The sequence below is a fragment of the Quercus robur genome, chromosome 2 (genome assembly GCF_932294415.1).
Source record: "Quercus robur chromosome 2, dhQueRobu3.1, whole genome shotgun sequence".
Taxonomy (NCBI): domain Eukaryota; kingdom Viridiplantae; phylum Streptophyta; class Magnoliopsida; order Fagales; family Fagaceae; genus Quercus; species Quercus robur.
The window spans coordinates 8,295,785-8,313,366 of NC_065535.1; the positions used below are offsets into that span (position 1 = coordinate 8,295,785).

General features: G+C 33.7%; 1 protein-coding gene across 1 annotated transcript; it reads right to left on the minus strand.

Annotated features, from left to right (window-relative positions):
• Nucleotides 1–688: 688 nt before the first annotated feature.
• Nucleotides 689–9,644, minus strand: LOC126712181 (uncharacterized). The gene is made up of 17 exons (XM_050411403.1): nt 9,089–9,644; nt 7,926–8,285; nt 7,688–7,828; nt 7,358–7,490; nt 7,127–7,240; nt 6,951–7,024; nt 6,794–6,868; nt 6,001–6,093; nt 5,808–5,868; nt 5,225–5,557; nt 4,480–4,606; nt 4,266–4,365; nt 3,360–3,429; nt 3,116–3,268; nt 2,900–2,995; nt 1,937–2,256; nt 689–1,282 (listed from the first exon to the last, which is right to left on the minus strand). The coding sequence occupies exons 1-17, from the start codon at nt 9,173–9,175 to the stop codon at nt 1,025–1,027; spliced, it is 2,595 nt and encodes an 864-aa protein (XP_050267360.1). The 5' UTR covers nt 9,176–9,644; the 3' UTR covers nt 689–1,024.
• Nucleotides 9,645–17,582: the final 7,938 nt, after the last annotated feature.

The window sequence follows — 17,582 nt, forward strand, 5'->3', positions numbered from 1 at the left end:
GTTAAGGAATCCTGCCCATGAACTCTTTGCAATCGGTCGCAATAGAACGTAGCACTGTAAAGTTAGACACCATGTCTACAACAACCTTAGCATCTAACTCCATTTCTAAATTGGAATTATAAGAGCATTCATTTTTTAATAGGAAAGCAACAACCCAAAACGAAGCTAGATTGATTTAGTCTATAACGTTGTAATTGGCGATTACTTTCTACTATCAAGATATTAACAGAAAACTTGACTAATGGCAAAACAGAAATCTGGGCCAATATCAAATATAAAACATGTGCGAGGACAAGATTATTATGTTATTTGGATCCAGATTCTTAGTTTTAACTTTGAAGATAACTTATAATATCAGTTAGAAGATATATTGTTTCAGGTCCTATACAATTATAAGCCAAGATTTGGTATTGATTTTACTTGCTCTCAGTCATGAAGAAATGTTGTCATAATGCGATCAAAATTATTGAGAGTCAACGAACTCTAGCTCAACTGGCACCTTATGCTATAAGTCTTAAATGTAGTGTAAGGTCACGACTTCATGACCAATTGAATGCATAACTTACATATATTCCTAGAACCAGTTTCTTAGCCTTAATTAGATCACATTCACAATGCACACCATTCAAATGCCAACGATGGAAAGAAAAATCTGGTCAAGTAAAGAGAGGATATGAGACAAAAACAATACAACATGAAGCTTTTTCTTTACTTTCATTCATGGCCTTCGGCCAAAAAGCTCTGTTCACTCAACAAAGCTTTCTTTCTTTCTTTTTCTCTTTTTCTTTTTCCATTTTTTTACCCTCAAACTTTCTCTACAAGTGGCTTTCAGCTTTGAAAGCCCAAGCAACCTTCCGACCCAATTTCTCATAATATTGGGCAAAGTGGAAGGAAACACTACACCTAAGGCTTGTGACTTTTACATGAAACCTTTTTTTCCTACAATAAACCCTAGAAAATTACAAGCCCAAATTGAACAACCGACCAAAAAATTAACCCAAAAAAGAAGGGGAAAAAAGAAAAACTAAAGCTGCCTATTTTTTACAGACGTTCCTTTCCAGGAATTGTTACTCATAAAGAAAATACTGAGCACACGATCAACCAATGAGAGTTTCATTTCCCCAGAGCCAGTGCACTGCCCCTCACCTTCCTCCTCACTACTGAAGAGGGTTTGGTCTGAGCAGTCAAGTGATGCTCCACATGCTAAATTATACGACTGACATGCTGAATGGCATACACGAAGCCTGTCGTCACCATCATTGTCACACTTCTGGATTGAGATCTGGTAAATGTCCAAACTTTTTTAGTCAGGCAGATATAGTGACCAATTAAGTGTTTTAAAATAGCCAAAAATTAAAAATGAGACTATCTATATGAATATATATGCATGAGTGTAAAGCTACAAACAACAAGAAATCCTAAAGCCCTACAAGTAAAACAAGGCAATAGCTATTAAAGATGTAACTAGAAATATATGGTATTCCCCGCACATTAGAGAGCCATTTAGAGACCACACACACATGTATATAGATGAGCTGAATTAAAGCATACAAGGGTGACACAATTTTTCATATTTGAAAGTGAGATATTCAACTAATTTCATCTTCATTAACCAGTGATGCCACTATGTGAACCTCTGTAAAACGTGAATGGAGGATTTGGCATAAACTAAAGATGATCACAACCATAATCCCTGCTTGATTTTATGGGTGGTTATGTAAAGTGAAACTTTTGTCCATTTAAGTTTATGCTGAAAAGTTCTTCTATCTACCAACCAGAACTTATCGCATGATTAGATTCGTAAAAATCAGTAATAAGCTCTTCAACAGTTGATTTTATGAGTTGTTTTGTTGAGTGAGGTCGTGTATGTGTGTATGCTGTAAGGTTCTTTCATGAACCAAATAAAACCAGAGAGAGAGAGAGAGAGGCAACTCACCCAGCACGCAAGGCGCTTAGCTGCCGCATCACAGTAGCTGCTGCCAATGAAATTAAATAACTTCCTGGCACCACCAGGGAACAATCGGTGGTAGTTGGGCTTCACAACTACTTCCTCTAGCTGCTGCAGTATGCTTGGTTCACTAGGTGCACAGTGCTGTCCAGATATATCACTTTCAAGCACATTTTTACAAACTAAAAGACTAGAGGAGAGCATGGAGCTGTTTTGGCATGTGTAACCCGCATAGTCTGAACAACGGAATTCACAGACTCCATTATCACAGACCCCACCATGAAGGCTGCATTGCTCATCACAAATGGCTGCATATTATGCCAAAGAACAATGTTAACAGACTACAGAACCGATTGCAATAATATAAAGAAAGAGCATCATGTGCATGCAAGGATAAAACAATGACGCTTATGAAGCCAGGAAAGTTGGTCCAAACCCCTTCACCTGGCTTGTGTTTATGTGTAAAAACTGTGCCACCGCACTTGAGTTGGCTATGGTTATGATACATGCAATAGTTGAACCATGAGCTTTGAGATAGAACTCATCTCAAAGGTAAGCTCAACTCAAATCAACTGACCCTTACACTAAGGATAGGTAACCATCCTTCAAAAGTTGGCCATTCTTCCAACAGATCTGTGCCTTAAGACACTAACAAATGTTGCAAGATAAATTTCAGAAGTCCCTGGAATGAAGTGGGTCTCATCTTTATCTGTAACTTAAGTAACAATGGCCTCAACATTGATACAGAGTTTCCCTTATATGAGCCAGTGCTATGGACGGCATTGCCATCATTATTTGTTTTCCCCCATAAACAGAATGATTTTTTGAGAAAGGATGATTGATTACTAATAATATCAACCATGAAAACATGAAAGCCACCAAAAGTAGGTTCCTTGCAGTTTCACCATAAATAAAAAAAGAAATAGTCAACAAAATAGGTTATTTATTTACCAGTGGAGCAGTCAATGCCTGTGTATCCGTTTTCACATTTACAAACCCCATTAAAGAGGCATTTGCCATGCCCATTACAATTGCTTGGGCAGGTTCCTGTAAAAAAGAGCAATTTAGAGTTGAAAGCAAATCAAAGATAGCTGAGAAGTGTGGAAAAATAATATTACATTTTGAATAGTAACTACAAAGTAGGAAAAGAGAGAAATAAAAGCTCACGTTGACTACAATCGTGACCATGAAACCCTAGAAAGCAATGACACCTTCCATCAACACAGTCTCCATTGAAAGTACACGAATTGGGACAATGCCCAGATCCAACAACTGGGCCTGTACTACATAGCTCATGGTATGCAGGGCAGATCAATTCACCTACAGACAGACATCAAAATTTATTTAAAGATATCCGGGAAGAAATAGATTCTGTGATATAAACATTCAGTACATAGAACAGTATAATTACCATTAAAGCCCAAGAACTGAATTGGTCCACCAGCTTCTGGACATACTTTCCACATACCATCCACGGCAACCTGAAAAGTATATTATTAGAATTACAATGGGAGAAATACTGCAGTAAAAGATAGAAAACAATTAAATCCAAAAATGAATCTTCACCCCACTAATTGCTGTAAATAGCAGGAGCAGTTGTGGCCTTCTTTATATTTATTTTTATCCAAGTCATCACATAGAAATTTGATGGAGTTCTACTAACTTAGAAGCTCAAATCATCAGAACACAGTTGTCACACTTCATTCACTCCCATGACCCATGCCTAACTCCCCTCCTTCAGTCTTCACACAGTTGTTCTATTTTCATAAGAAACTCTTGCACTGCAAATGCAGGATTGTATATAATCATGTGTAACTTTGATATGAACTTCAATCCCTATTTATGGACGTGCATTTAATTCAAAGTTCCCCAATTTGTCCAAGGAGGGGTGTTTGCTATCAATGACAAGCCCACCTATTTAGGTTTAGATACACAGAAAACTGGTGTGGACATATGGAAAGGCAACCTGCATCAAACCAGGAACAAAAGAACGCTAGACAAAATGCAGTCACCATCAAGCTACCTATTCTTGAGGGCTAATTTTGACAATTTCCTATGTCAAGCATTCTAGGATCTAATTAGGCTTTCATTTGTAATGGCAGCTGTACTTACACAATAAACAAAACAAGCTCATCCAAACACACATTCAAAGTTCTGTCTATATTTTATTTGACCTTATCTCTCCACAGCAGTGACAGAAGGCTCGAACATGGCATCAAATCCAACAGAGAAATCAACATATAGGGCTTTCTGTTTAGTTCATAGTTTTTTAAGTGCATTGTAGATACTATATATATATTGAAGCTCCAAATCATACCTCTAGTGAGTTATTACTGCACCTGTGCTGATAACAACCATTTCCTTGGGTCATAGTACCACGTACAAACCCTGTACGCACTAATGACGAGGCCATACACCTAGATTTTGAAAAGAGAAAATTCATGAACAATGGTACTTAAGGTTTAAACTACATTATATAGCATATCAAGCTTTATAGAGCTAGTTAAGAAAGTTCCAACCACAAATCTGACCTAGAGTTACCCCCCCGCACTTCACCCAGCATTCTGTCCGGTGCTCGTGCACTGTTAGTGTCTGTACATGATCCATCAGAGTAAGCAACAAAGTACGTACAATAATCAGCCAACGAGGACTGCCCACCTGCAATTGTAGAAATATTACAGAACTTTACATTAGTGATCCAAACCGACCAATTGGCCACCTGATATTGAAATCCATAAAATGGATCAGCATATGCTTTGAAATGAAGAATGCATGGATTTAATTTATTCGCATACCACCAAAAGAGTTATGGGTACTATCATCAATGATACCAACTAAAAGATTTCAATATTGTCAGGTCAGTGGAAATGATGACCGTCCAACCAAGGGATCTCACTCCCTAGCATCAATATTTTGGTGAGTTACAACTTTACTGGTTAGCATAGAGAAGGGGTACCAGACACATCACAATGCTTTCAATTAGAAATTGGTTGCACTAAAGCTATACTATTTTATCTTAAGTATATACAGGATCAAGAATAATTTTTTCAGTTCCATAGAAACCTAGATATTATTTTGTTTGTCGTTCATTATACAGGGCTTTGGGTCATATTTATTCTTGAAGGGTTCTAAATCAAATTATCAAGCAAAATTCCATCTTTTCTTTTCTTTTTTTGGTGATTCCAGTTGGTAATTGCATGCGTAAAACAAAGCACAATGAGAAGTTGATGAGTATATTATCACTACATATGAGGTAAATGACAAATAAGACCACACCTTTGTTAGCCTGCGGAAAGTAACGAGCCCACTGAGGGAGATCTCCGCTATAACTTACGATAGGGCAGTAACCCTCTGCCTCCCTGTTATATGTACAGCCTGACAACTGCGTTGTGTTGCAATGGTATGCCCCCTTCCAGAGATTGCAAGGGGAGGTGACAAATTCAGTTCCTTGGTTGCGACCCCAATCAAGACGGTCTGCCATACTATAATTAGCCTTGTACCATCCACTATCTTCTAATAAAGCAAGTGTCATTTTTGAAACTACTGATCTTGTATCCACTGAACCCGTCATAATTTCATTCATCAGAAGTCTTTTTTCCCAGTGAGATCCTGCAAGCAAGTTGTTAAACGATTAATCACATATTCAATTTCATTAAATGAGGTATGTGTCAAAAAGTAAAAGATGCTGCTGTCCTAATTACTTCCCTATATTTTAAAAACATTAAGCTCACATCAACCAACTAAATGTCATCCTCCATAAATATCATATTTTCTATGACAAAAAGGTTTTTGGACAACTTATAAACCACTTCTGCAAGATTCTGGGACAAACTTCATAAGAAAAGAAATAAAAGAAAACCTGATGTGCCGCGTCCTCCTCCATCTTCTAGCTCTAAACCAGTAAAATTCTCAGAAAATGCCTGCCATGAAACATTCATAAATCATATAGAGGAAATTTAAATTAACAAAACATCAAACAAAATGCCATTCAACAATGTGGATTAATAAGCAAGAGATCAATTCACTGCATCATAAAAAACATTGACAATTACCCCATAATGATATCGGGAGTGCATGACAACACGTGGAAGCACCACACGTGTCGCTATCCGTCCAAGCTTTTCATCCATAATTTGTTCTGTAACCTGTAGATGAGAAGTGACAATAAGGTTCCAGAAGTGAGTGCCAATGAACCTTTAGATGTAGAAGACTAGAATTATAACAATAGACATTAATGGTCTTTCATACTGAAGACCGAAAAGACAAGATATATCTATAAACTAAGGAACAAAAACGAAGGTTCCATAGCATTCATTTTCAGGCAAGCATATAAGCAACACTTGAGGCTTTCATTTTCCAAGTTCATATTTTAATTTTTAAAGTAACTTCATGTCAAAATGCAAGAATAAAACTTTATTAGAATGCTGACCCAATGCCATTGTAATTATCATAAAAACCAACAACTAAGCAGAAATTTTAGGTCAAAATTTATTGTATTTATTTCATAAAGCTGCATATGAGTGGTTGACAAAATATCAAAATTTTCTATTTAATTGACCATACCAAGGCAAATGTGCTAAGAGTGTTAAGGCACAAAAATTAGGTTATATTGGCAAGAGGACTTATCATTTTCTTGCAAATTCATTGCATCTTGCTTACTTGAATATGGCAAATGAAGAAACCTTTTTATTTTTGGGCAAGTAAAATTGTAGATATCAACTACCTGGGCATGTGTGGTAATTACTCCAATTTACTATTTGAAAATGTGCGGATCAAAAACAATACAAATTAATTTTCTTGTCTTTATCTCTCTATTGTGGATCTAAAATTACAAGTACAATTTACCTGACTACGTCGTCTTTTCCTTTCATCCCTAAAATGAGCAAAGGCATGGGGATCAAAACCAAGAACATGCATAACCTGCAACAGATCAAAAACATGTTGAAGAGCACAAAACACTACTTCCAATACTCATCGAATTTAATATATACAACCAACTGACCTCATGTATGAGAGTGGCTGAAAGTAAAGTCTCTGCTTCAGCTGTCAAATGGCGAGGAGCAACATTCACATGTCCTACAAAAAAAATAAAGAACCATTGGCTCCAATTTCAGACTTCTATCACATGCAACAGTTAGATAACACTCCAGACCAAAAGATGTCACATTAAAGAATTACCAGCAATAGCACGGCCCCATTGATCACGTTCACATGCTACTGCCCACGCAAGAGTGTTGCCAGTGGTAGGTCTTGTAGTCACCAAAAGAACCAAGTCAGCATCAGCAACACCATCTGAGGAAAAGCAGCGAATAAACAGAATGTTAGTTAATTAGCAACATAACAAGAAGCACCCGTAGAAACCAGAAAGGTATAAGCTCCACAAAAGCTACTCAATTGCGATGAAGATACCTTCAACATATTCACGTGGAAGCTGTACTCCTCCATCTTGTCCACAGGCAGAATATCCACTTAACCGCAGATTCCCTTTCACAGGCTCAACAGATAGGGCTCTCCTGAACCAGTCCGCTGTCTGACCCAAAGCCTGCAATAAGTTGCTTTCAGAGGATAAGTTTTCCTGTTCAATGAAAAACTCTCTAAAAGAGTGATGTAAATGACAATGCCCGTGGCCATACAGTGATAGAGGAAGGACACAAATCATTGCACAAAGAAAACTGATACAAACTTCATCAGAATTTAAAACGCAAAATAAGAGTAACTAAACAAAGAACAAAATCAAACCTTGCGAAGACGATGCTTTTTGTCCTCCCCAGAAATATCATCCAAGGTGCAGTTATACCAGCAGTCACCAAAAATTGGAGGCTCACCATGAGGATTGCAAGAAGGAGACCTGGGATGAATAGTCGCAGGAGGCTCACCAAGCTGTTTAAAGAAACAGGTACATGAGCAAACCAACATAAGTTTTACTGGCATGGGCCATGTACACAACAGAGTATACCAGTTTAATGTTAACACTCACCTTCACAACATCACCAACACGTCGACAATCTCTGTCTGGCGAGTGGCCAACGGCATCATAATTTAAATATATTCTAATAGGCTGCTTCGCATCCTTTTTCCTCACAGGGGATTTGGGAAGTTCAAGCAATGCCCTACCTTTCTGATGAAGTGGTTTTGAGGTATCTGACTCCTTATAAACTTGTGGGGTAACGGAATAAACCTTGAGACCAGGTCGCCGCCTCTGTTCAATTATCTGGTCATGGATACAAGAGTGTGATGCAATGTTTTCCTCGTTTTCCCGTTCTAGGCCTTGCCATTGCTGTTGATGTTCTAGGAATTTTCCACTAGCAGCGTCCAACCATACCAAAATCAAGAAAATCTGAAGCAGAAAGCAGGTAACCACCAAAAAAAAAAAAAAAAAATCACAAAATTAGAAAAATAGAAAAATTTTCATCTGGGCATTCTATACTAATCAGGTAAACATAAACACAATCCAAAAACGAAATTTAAGATGAAACATAAAACTAATAAGAATGCAGATATATCTAACAAAATTTTCATCTGGGCATTCTAAACAGAATGAAAACATGAACACAATCAAAAACCTGAATTTAAGGTGAAACATAAATCTAACAAATAATCATTACAAACATAGTTCAGTTTTATTTTTCCTCCCTCTTTCCATTATGAAAAAGAACAGATCTAAGAAAACTGAACTCAAAGTAGCTAAAAACAAAGCACATACTAAAAACCCAAGCAAAATCAAGTAGTGCAATTTCTCCTCTAACAAATTTGCCAGCTCAAGCACTAATTTTCCATAAATAACAAAATAAAAAATCCAAAAATAGAAATAAATATAACAAAATCCAAACAGCAAAAAAATAAGAAAAGAAAAGGAAAGGCAAAGTTCTTTTCCCAAACAAAATCAGTTAATTTTAAACCCTAAATCTCCGCGTTTGGTTCCCAAAAAAAACACAAAACGAAGCTCAAGTATAGTGTCAGTTCCAAAAACACCCCCCAATTTTTTCCTACTACTTTCCCACACTTTGTCGGCAACCAAACACAGCCTATAATCCTAAAAATTAAAAATTAAAAAAAAATAAATAAAAAACTAAAAACTAAACCCTACATCTTCAATTTCTTAGAGCACCGAAAATTCCCAAAAAAAATGGCAGAGCTTACCTCGTAAATAACGATGGCGAAGCGAAGCTTGGTAAGGAATCGAAATCTGGGTACCGTACATGTGCCACACCAAATCATTACCTCCATGAAGTTTCAATATCGCGAAAAACTCAAACTCCAAGAGCTCCGATTCCATCAAATCGCCGGCGATTTTCCGATCGGGTTTAAAACCACGAAAAATCGCTGGCTCTCCCGCATTATTCCCAAATGCTCTGCCTCCAAATCTAAATTACACATACAAAAAAATTATCCAATAAAAAACACACAAACTCTCTCACAGAGAGAGAGAGAGAGGCTTTTTTGGGTTCTTCAAAGAAGAAGAAGAACAAGTGTCAGTGTGTGAAAAGAGATTCTGATTTTGAAAGCACCCACACACCAACACCAATAGCACCACAACAACAAAGTTGCTTTCAATGGTCTCGTGGGAAATTTAATTTCAGTGGATTTTGTTTTCGTGGCATTTGATTTTTATTTGTGAGAGTGTGTGTGTGAAATACAAAGAGAGAGAGAGAGAGAGAGAGAGAGACAATGAACAGTGAGAGAGTGAGACACAGAGAGAGAAAGATAATAGAAAAATCAAAGTAGATTGGGTGGGGGTGGGTAGCTCTCACATTTTTTTTATTATTATTATTTAATGTTTTGACCTTTTGGGATTTTTTTTTTTTTTTTTACTTGATAAATTAAATAGTGATACAGCTGGTTCTTAAAATTACAGGGATGAATTTGAATTTGAATTTGTGTTTCCTAAATTGTTTCGATGAATCAAATCTTTGTACAGTTATGACATATAGGGGTCAATGTTTTTATATCTGTAGAATCAAATCAAAACTAATTTTTCATTGGTGTGTTTGTTTTGGGTGAAAATGGTTTCAGGAAATCATTTTTCGTAAAATAGGCTGTTTGGTTGGTTTTGAAAATAAAATTTTCCGGAAATCATTTTCAGTTGACCGTAAAAAAGTAGCGTTGACCACGGAAATTCATTTTTGTTCCTATTTTCACTTCAAATGATTTTCGGAACTGAGACGCGCAAAGAGAGCTCACAGACGCGCAAAGGGAGAACGAGAGAGATCGCGTCGTCGATCGCACCGTCGATCTCACGAACACACAAAGGGAGAAAGATTGAGCCGTCGATCGCGATCTCGCCTTCGCACCGATCGCGATCTCGCGAAGCACCGCGCCGATCGTGATCTTGCGAAACGTCGATCGCGATCTCGCGAAGCACTGCGCCGATCTCGCCTTCGCCTCCGCCATGCAATCTCGCCCCTCGTCGAACCCAGTCGCCTCTCTCTCTTCCTTCTTCTTTCAATTTGACTGGATTTGATGATTTTTTTTTCCTGGGTTTTGTCTCTTCCTTCTTCTTTTCCAAACACCAAAAAAAAAATTTCAAAAATTTTTTTGAAATGCAACCAAACACATGAAAACATTTTCCTTTCCGGAAAATGAAATATTTTTCGGAAATGCTTTTACATGAACCAAACACAGCAGTAATGATATGGTTACAAATTATTTTATAACATTTTTTTTAAATTGTTAATATGTCAAAATTTTATAAGTTTTCATCTGAGTCGGTCACTAACATTATCTGAGTCAGTCACTTAAATTAAAGACTAGTTTTTTGAATAAACACTAGACTTTAAAATTTTAATTTTGGAAGGGATGTATATGAAATATAATTTTGGATTTATGTTAAAAGAAGAAGAAGATATAATTTGATTTTTTTTAAATGTGAAAATCTATCTAATCTCATCTTTAAATCCATGTTTTTGAGTCAAAAAGTTACCAAATTAAAAACAACTCTTTGGTTGGCCTAATTTTAAGGTTTCCTAAATATCCCCATAGTTTAATGTATACTTAACATTTTTTATTCTCTTTTTGTCTTTTTTTTTTATTATTATTTTGGTGAATTAAGTCACGAAAATTTAATATTGTTTTGAAGAATATCCTTCAACATAATATGTGAAAATTGCTTAAGAGAGTGTATTGTGTGTAGTATAACTTGTCCCACCCTCCCTTAAAAGTTACAATGGCTTTTGAGTGGAATTAAGGTGTGCTTTTATGTTAGAACCTATTTTCCTCTCCCTTGTGTGTGCGTGTATTTGTTTCTCAAATAATAATAATAATAATAATATGTGAAAATTCATAAAATCATTGATACATATTAATTCACGTATTCACTAAATTAATTTAAGGAATCACATAACTATTAAGTAAAGTCATGTGACTGTATATGGATAGTCTTTTAAATTAACATATAATGTGTTAAAGGATCCATATTAATCTGATGAAAAACTTGTCCTATTGATTATCAAAATAATGTATTTGATTTAGCAAAAATAATAATAATAATAATAATGTATTTGAAGTAACTATAAGTAAATACGAAATTTTACGTAATAATATATATCTATCTCATTTTTAAACCATATGTTTTACCTCAAAATTTACTAAATAAAAATAAATAAAAAACTTCAGGTTGGCCTAATCTTGTGGTTTGCCAACTAATTTAATGTATACCTTACTTGAAATTTTATACAATTTTGTTTGATTTATTCCATGGACTATTTTTTATTTTTGAGGAAGATTGTTCCATGGACTAGGTCATGGCAATTAATGAGTAAAGATTAGTATATGATTTTTGTACGATCATTTTTTCCTAACAAGGGAGTCCAGTTTTGTATGACTTACGATTGAGTAAAACGTAGAGATATATGTGGGGTCACATGCATTAATTATTATAACTTGGCTTAGAGGCAGAAATAATTATATCCTTTAACTAAATTTAAACCTTTTTTCTCAAAAAAAAAAAAAAAAAAAAAAAAAAAAACCTTTTTTTGTACACAATTTAAACTTTTTTTCCTGTCAACTGCTTATATTATGGTTATATATACTTATATACCTTTAATAAAATTACTGTCAACTCTGGTTTTATCTCGTTTTAGAGTTTTAAATAAAATAATTATTTTTGATTGATAAAATAAATATTTTTGATTGATAAGAAAAATACAAGTATCTATGATCCATTTATTAGTTTATATACATAAATAAATCATAGTTATGTGTTTTTTTCTTAATAATTGTGCATGAATTGACTTATCGTTTTGAAAATTGTATAAAAACTTAATTAACTATTAAATGCACCTAACGTGTGCCCCTACTAGCATTCACAATGAACTCAACAAAGCAACTATTTTTCAAAATTTTGGTTACCTAACCATTTCTTCATATCCAAATGAACTCACATTTTTTAGACCCATAAAAGGAGAAAACAGGCAGATAGTGATTTAAAAGAACAATAAAAATAAAAATCGTACGATTCATTATTGTCTTCCACCTTCCCAGTTGTACGAATGTATATAAAAATTATTGTAAATTTGGAGATGTCAGCAAGATTTTTTTTGTTAAAGGCCAATAGTAAATGAATAGTAATTCATAATTTGACTCTTTTTTTATTATTTATTTATCATAATACAGTTAAGAGTCAACACATGTATGTGTAGATTCGTGTTAACGTATGTTTCCTATTGTCTGATTGTAAAAAAGAAAAAGAAAATGTTAACGCGTGTGTATAATATATATATATATATATATATTTTTTTTTTTGAGAGAGAGAGTTTTAACTTATGACATCCGTTTATCATCAGACCAAAATACCAATCAATTTTTAGTGTAGGCGGGGATTGAACCCCAGATCTCTTATATATATATATATATTGAAATTGTTTAATTGCTTCTAACGTTTAAAAAAAAAAATGATTAAACTAAGATTGCTCTAATGATTTTGTTCAAATTTCAAAGATGTGGGGTTCCAGTTAATTCAACTAGTAAAATTTAAATAAGAAATTTGTTGTTCAATCCCTACTTATGGCTCTGCTGCTAGTTGTATGCGGCAACTCCAACTTTGACTCTATTACTTTATCACTAAGGATTTTTATTTAAAACTTTTTAAATGGTCAAGTTGTTTGTTTTTGATAAAATAAATTGATTGAACTTAATTTTTTTAGTTTTATTATTGGTAATTTTAGTTATTGAACTAATTTTTTTAGACTTGTATATTTTGTTTTAAATTTAATCTATTAATTTTTATAGCCTTTAAAAGGTGAAAAATGCTAAAACTACAAAATTTTTACCAATTGCTAATGTGGTGAGTGGTTATTGATAAGTAAAAAGTGATGCAAGTGTGCGAACTAATAAGAATTTACTACTTCAATAGTTTGTAAAAATGTTGTAAAAAAAATGTGTGACTATAACATTACTCTTAAAAAAAATTGATGACATTGTTAAGGGGGGCAAAATGTAATTTTATTGAACAAATTACTAAAATTAGTACCTATTAATATTTTAATTTTAAAAAAAAAATTAGGGGGAGCCATTGCCCCCTAGTCAATATATAGATTTGTCCCTGCACATGGGATAATTATAAAAGAGTTTTGAGTACACGGGTATTTTTAAAACATTTGTTAATTGACCATTTTAATAAAGTTTTTATAACATTTTCATGAGAAAAGTTGTTAAAAAAATTATGAGTTTCAATTAGTTCAATTGATAAAGTATTTTATGGTTGAATAAAAGATATGGGGATCAATCTTCACCTATACCAAATTCTATATAAAAAAATAAATAAATAAAACTGTCAAAAAATTACTTTTTTTTTTTTTTAACCCATAAAAGTTGTAGGATTAAGGGTCTAAATTATATATTGGGCCTTGGCCGAGAGCGTGAGTGGTTCGAGGAGGAATGAACGGTAATGAACGGTTCAGGCTCAGGATTCAATGAGCAAGATACAAATGGGAAGGTTATCCGAGGAGGAATATTTCCTTGGATACGACAAGTACAGCTTAAATATGTATTCCAATGATCAGAGAGACCTTCCATGAAACTCCAATGATAGGGACGTGCATCATGAACATACGAGAATGAGCGGAACCTAAAAATATCTAAGGGAAAACTGTTACCATCGCATTGAATGCACTGCAGCTACTTTTCTGACCACATTTATGTGGAGAAGACATCTGAACTGTGCTGCCTTGGTTGCCACAACTCACAGAAAGCCAAATAGAGTGTCTGATGGGGCAAGTGCACAAATAAGGGCTCAGATTACCAACAAGTGTAGGATCAAGATAGTCCAAAGGGAGTTATATAATGTAAGAAACCCCCCATGAGGAAGGGATCGGAAAAATAGAAAGAGAACACTATAGCCATAAAAAATATACTTGTATTCAGTCTAGTTGATTTATATAAAAACTTACCTCCTCGGACAATGAATTGATTCAGATTAGTGCTTCTTGCTCTTGTTTGATCATCATTTAAATTCATACTAGTTGTTGTCCAATTCATTAGGGTCTAGTTCTTTGACCTTTGACCCACTCTCTACAAATTTATTGTACTAGACTCACTAGGCCAATATTCCATCCATTTTGGGTTTGGGTTGCAAAACGTATCTCTAAAAAAGTTTTGTAAAATATTTTTTAAACTAATACCTGAAGTTATTTATTAACTTTTCCCATTATAGAATACTAGAAGTATCATAAATGTGTGTTATTCCTCTCAAGTAATAGTAGATTATACTTGTTAAGTTTATACTTTGTTTGTTTCAGCAATGATGTTTTTTAGAAAATGAGTTAATTTCCAAGAAGCATTTTTTATAAAATTATCTCATTTTCCAATGTTTGGTAGTAACATTAAATAAGTTGAAAAACAACCTCTTAACTTCTCTTATTTAGCTTGCTGTGAGATATAGTTGTTTTCCAAAAAAGTTTAATGGAAAATAGTATCTAAAAACAAGTCATACTTTTTATGTTGACTAAAGATGGTTTTCCTGTTACTTATCTTTTTTTATGCTACCAAACATTGGAAAACATGAAAAACTATATTTACACAAAGTTTTCCATTGAAACAAATAGAGCGTTATTGTGAAATCTACAATTCATATAAAAAGAAAAATAATACATATTTATAATAATTTTGGAGTATTCTATAATTTTGTCATTATAAAATTATTGATGCTCATATTGATCATGGCTATGAAGTAAATGGTTGATGCATAGTTACATAAATGATTTGTTTTGTTAGACGGTAATTAAAAAATATATATATTTCATAATTTTTCAAGTATTTAAAATTTACACGTGATTTATCATTTATGTTAAATTGTTAATAAAAACAACATCTCATATGAAAATGATACTCCATTAGCTAATCGCAAAAACACTTTTAAAAAAGTTTGTTTGTTTTTTTTTTGTTTTTTTGAGAAGGTTTAAAAAAAAAAAGTTTTGATCACAAGAAAAAATCATAAAAAAAATTACTATATCCCTTTTTTTTTTTTTTAATGTCTGAGATTTTCAGAGATTTTTTTGTCTAGACAAAGATGAACTCAAATATATCTAACTTCGGGGTACTGATGAATTTCTAAGCTGCTGGACCACCTTGTGAACGATGTTAGTGTTCTTGAGCCCAACATAAATAATAAACATTACTCTATAATATTTAAAAGATATAATAGATTGATGATGATTCCTTATCCTCAAACTTTATATAAAAAATTTGGGACAAAATAAACTACTAAACCCATTAAAGGATTCAAGATGCCAAATGAAGTTCCTTTCCTAACATATGAACTTGGAAAAGGAACACAAATTTCCTCCATTATCTTTTCTTGTTATCCAAACCAGAACAAACTTTGGCATGTGTGGGGACAATTTTTGCCTAGACCAAGTGTTGCACTTGTAGTCATTTTTGGCTTGGAGAGTCCCACATTGGAAGGAAAGCCTTCCTCTTCATGCCATATAAGGGATGACCAATGGTGATTAGTCTGGCATGAAGAGGAAGGCTTTCCTTCCAATGTGGGACTCTCCAAGCCAAAAATGACTACAAGTGCAACACTTGGTTTAGGCAAAAATTGTCCCCATAGCATGCTAGGCGAATCTTCTTCTTTTGGTCGGGGTTTAATAAACTAGAATTTTTTTTTTTTTTTGGGTGAGAATTTTGATTAGTTAATTCATTATGAATTTAACTTATTTGCCCACTTTATAAAAATGGTAAAAGTTGTGAGCGATAAATAATTACTTTCACTTAAACACACCATTGATATAATTTTTATTTTTCACAACTCATTATCTCCCACTTGAATAAATTGTAAAAAAGGTTACGTATCTTTTTTACAGTAACTTTATATCCTTTACTTTATGAGAAAAATTCTCAGTTGGATTATCTGTATTGTATTATCAAAAAAGAAACAAAACTAAAAGGATAAAAAATAAAAGAAGAAGAAGAAGGAGGTAAACAACCAAATTCTCAAGACAAGCAAGCCAACAAAGTGGGTTTTCTCCTCTTCTTTCTTTTTTTTTTTTTTTTTTTTTTTTTTTTTTTTTTTGTGGATAAATTAAACTTTTGGAAAGGGAATCATTGAAAGGTACTTTCCAACCCAGAAGAGTGTACCCATGTAGCATAAGTTTCACACAATTGATGGGTAGGTTCATTACCTAGATTACAAACTTGGTTTGGAACAATTCTTGTTCTAAATGGCAATGAAGAAGAACCTTAAGAAACAAGGGAAAGACGCAACAAAACTCATGAATACTTACTTCTTGGAGATTGAGTGTCTATTTGGCAAGAATTATTTTTGCCAATTTATTTTACTATTCAGCTTATTTTTGCTATTATTCATGGGTCTCGCTGCACTTTTTGGTACTATTCATGGGTCTCACTGTACTATTTCGGGTCCGTTTGGATATAACTTATTTTTACTGAAACTGAAAATACTATAGTGAAATAATTTTTAAATGTGTAAATAGTGTTGTGGGACCCATTTTTGATGAAAAAGTTGTTGAAAAGTGTAATTTGTGAGACTCGTAAACAGTGCACGGGTGCACTGTTCATAATGGAAAAGTCAAATGTTGAGGCTGAAAAAAAAAAAAAAAAAAAAAAAAAAAAAAAAAAAAAAAAAAAAAAAACGAAACGTGAAAGAAAAAACACAAACGCAGCTTTCAGCCCAATCCAAACAGGCACTCTTCAACTAATTTTTATCTTTATTTACAATATTTTCAACAAAATTTTGTTAATTTCAACTAAATAAATTGTTCACAAACGGACTTGAGAGGGGTGAGTTAGGTTTGGTATCCGGTTAAACCTACATCATAATCTTCAACATTTTCTTGCTACTTTGACCCTCTTTTCCCATTTATTTAAGCTGTTCCATCATAATAAAATTCTATAAAAAATAAAAATTACAGTCAACCATTTGTCTTGGAATGTGGTTGCTTACCGATATGAATTAGAATACAGCTCATCTAATCTAACTCAATTCAAATTCGGCTTCATGCACTATATTATAATAAGGCTGATTAACATATCGACATGAAATATTTTACACTATAAAAAGTGGCCCAGTGGAGTAGGGGGTCCATGCTTCGAGATATATATAAATAGCCCCCACTGACTTTTTAAACCTTCACTTGATTATGCTGTATTTTTGCCTCAATTATTTTTACCTAATCCC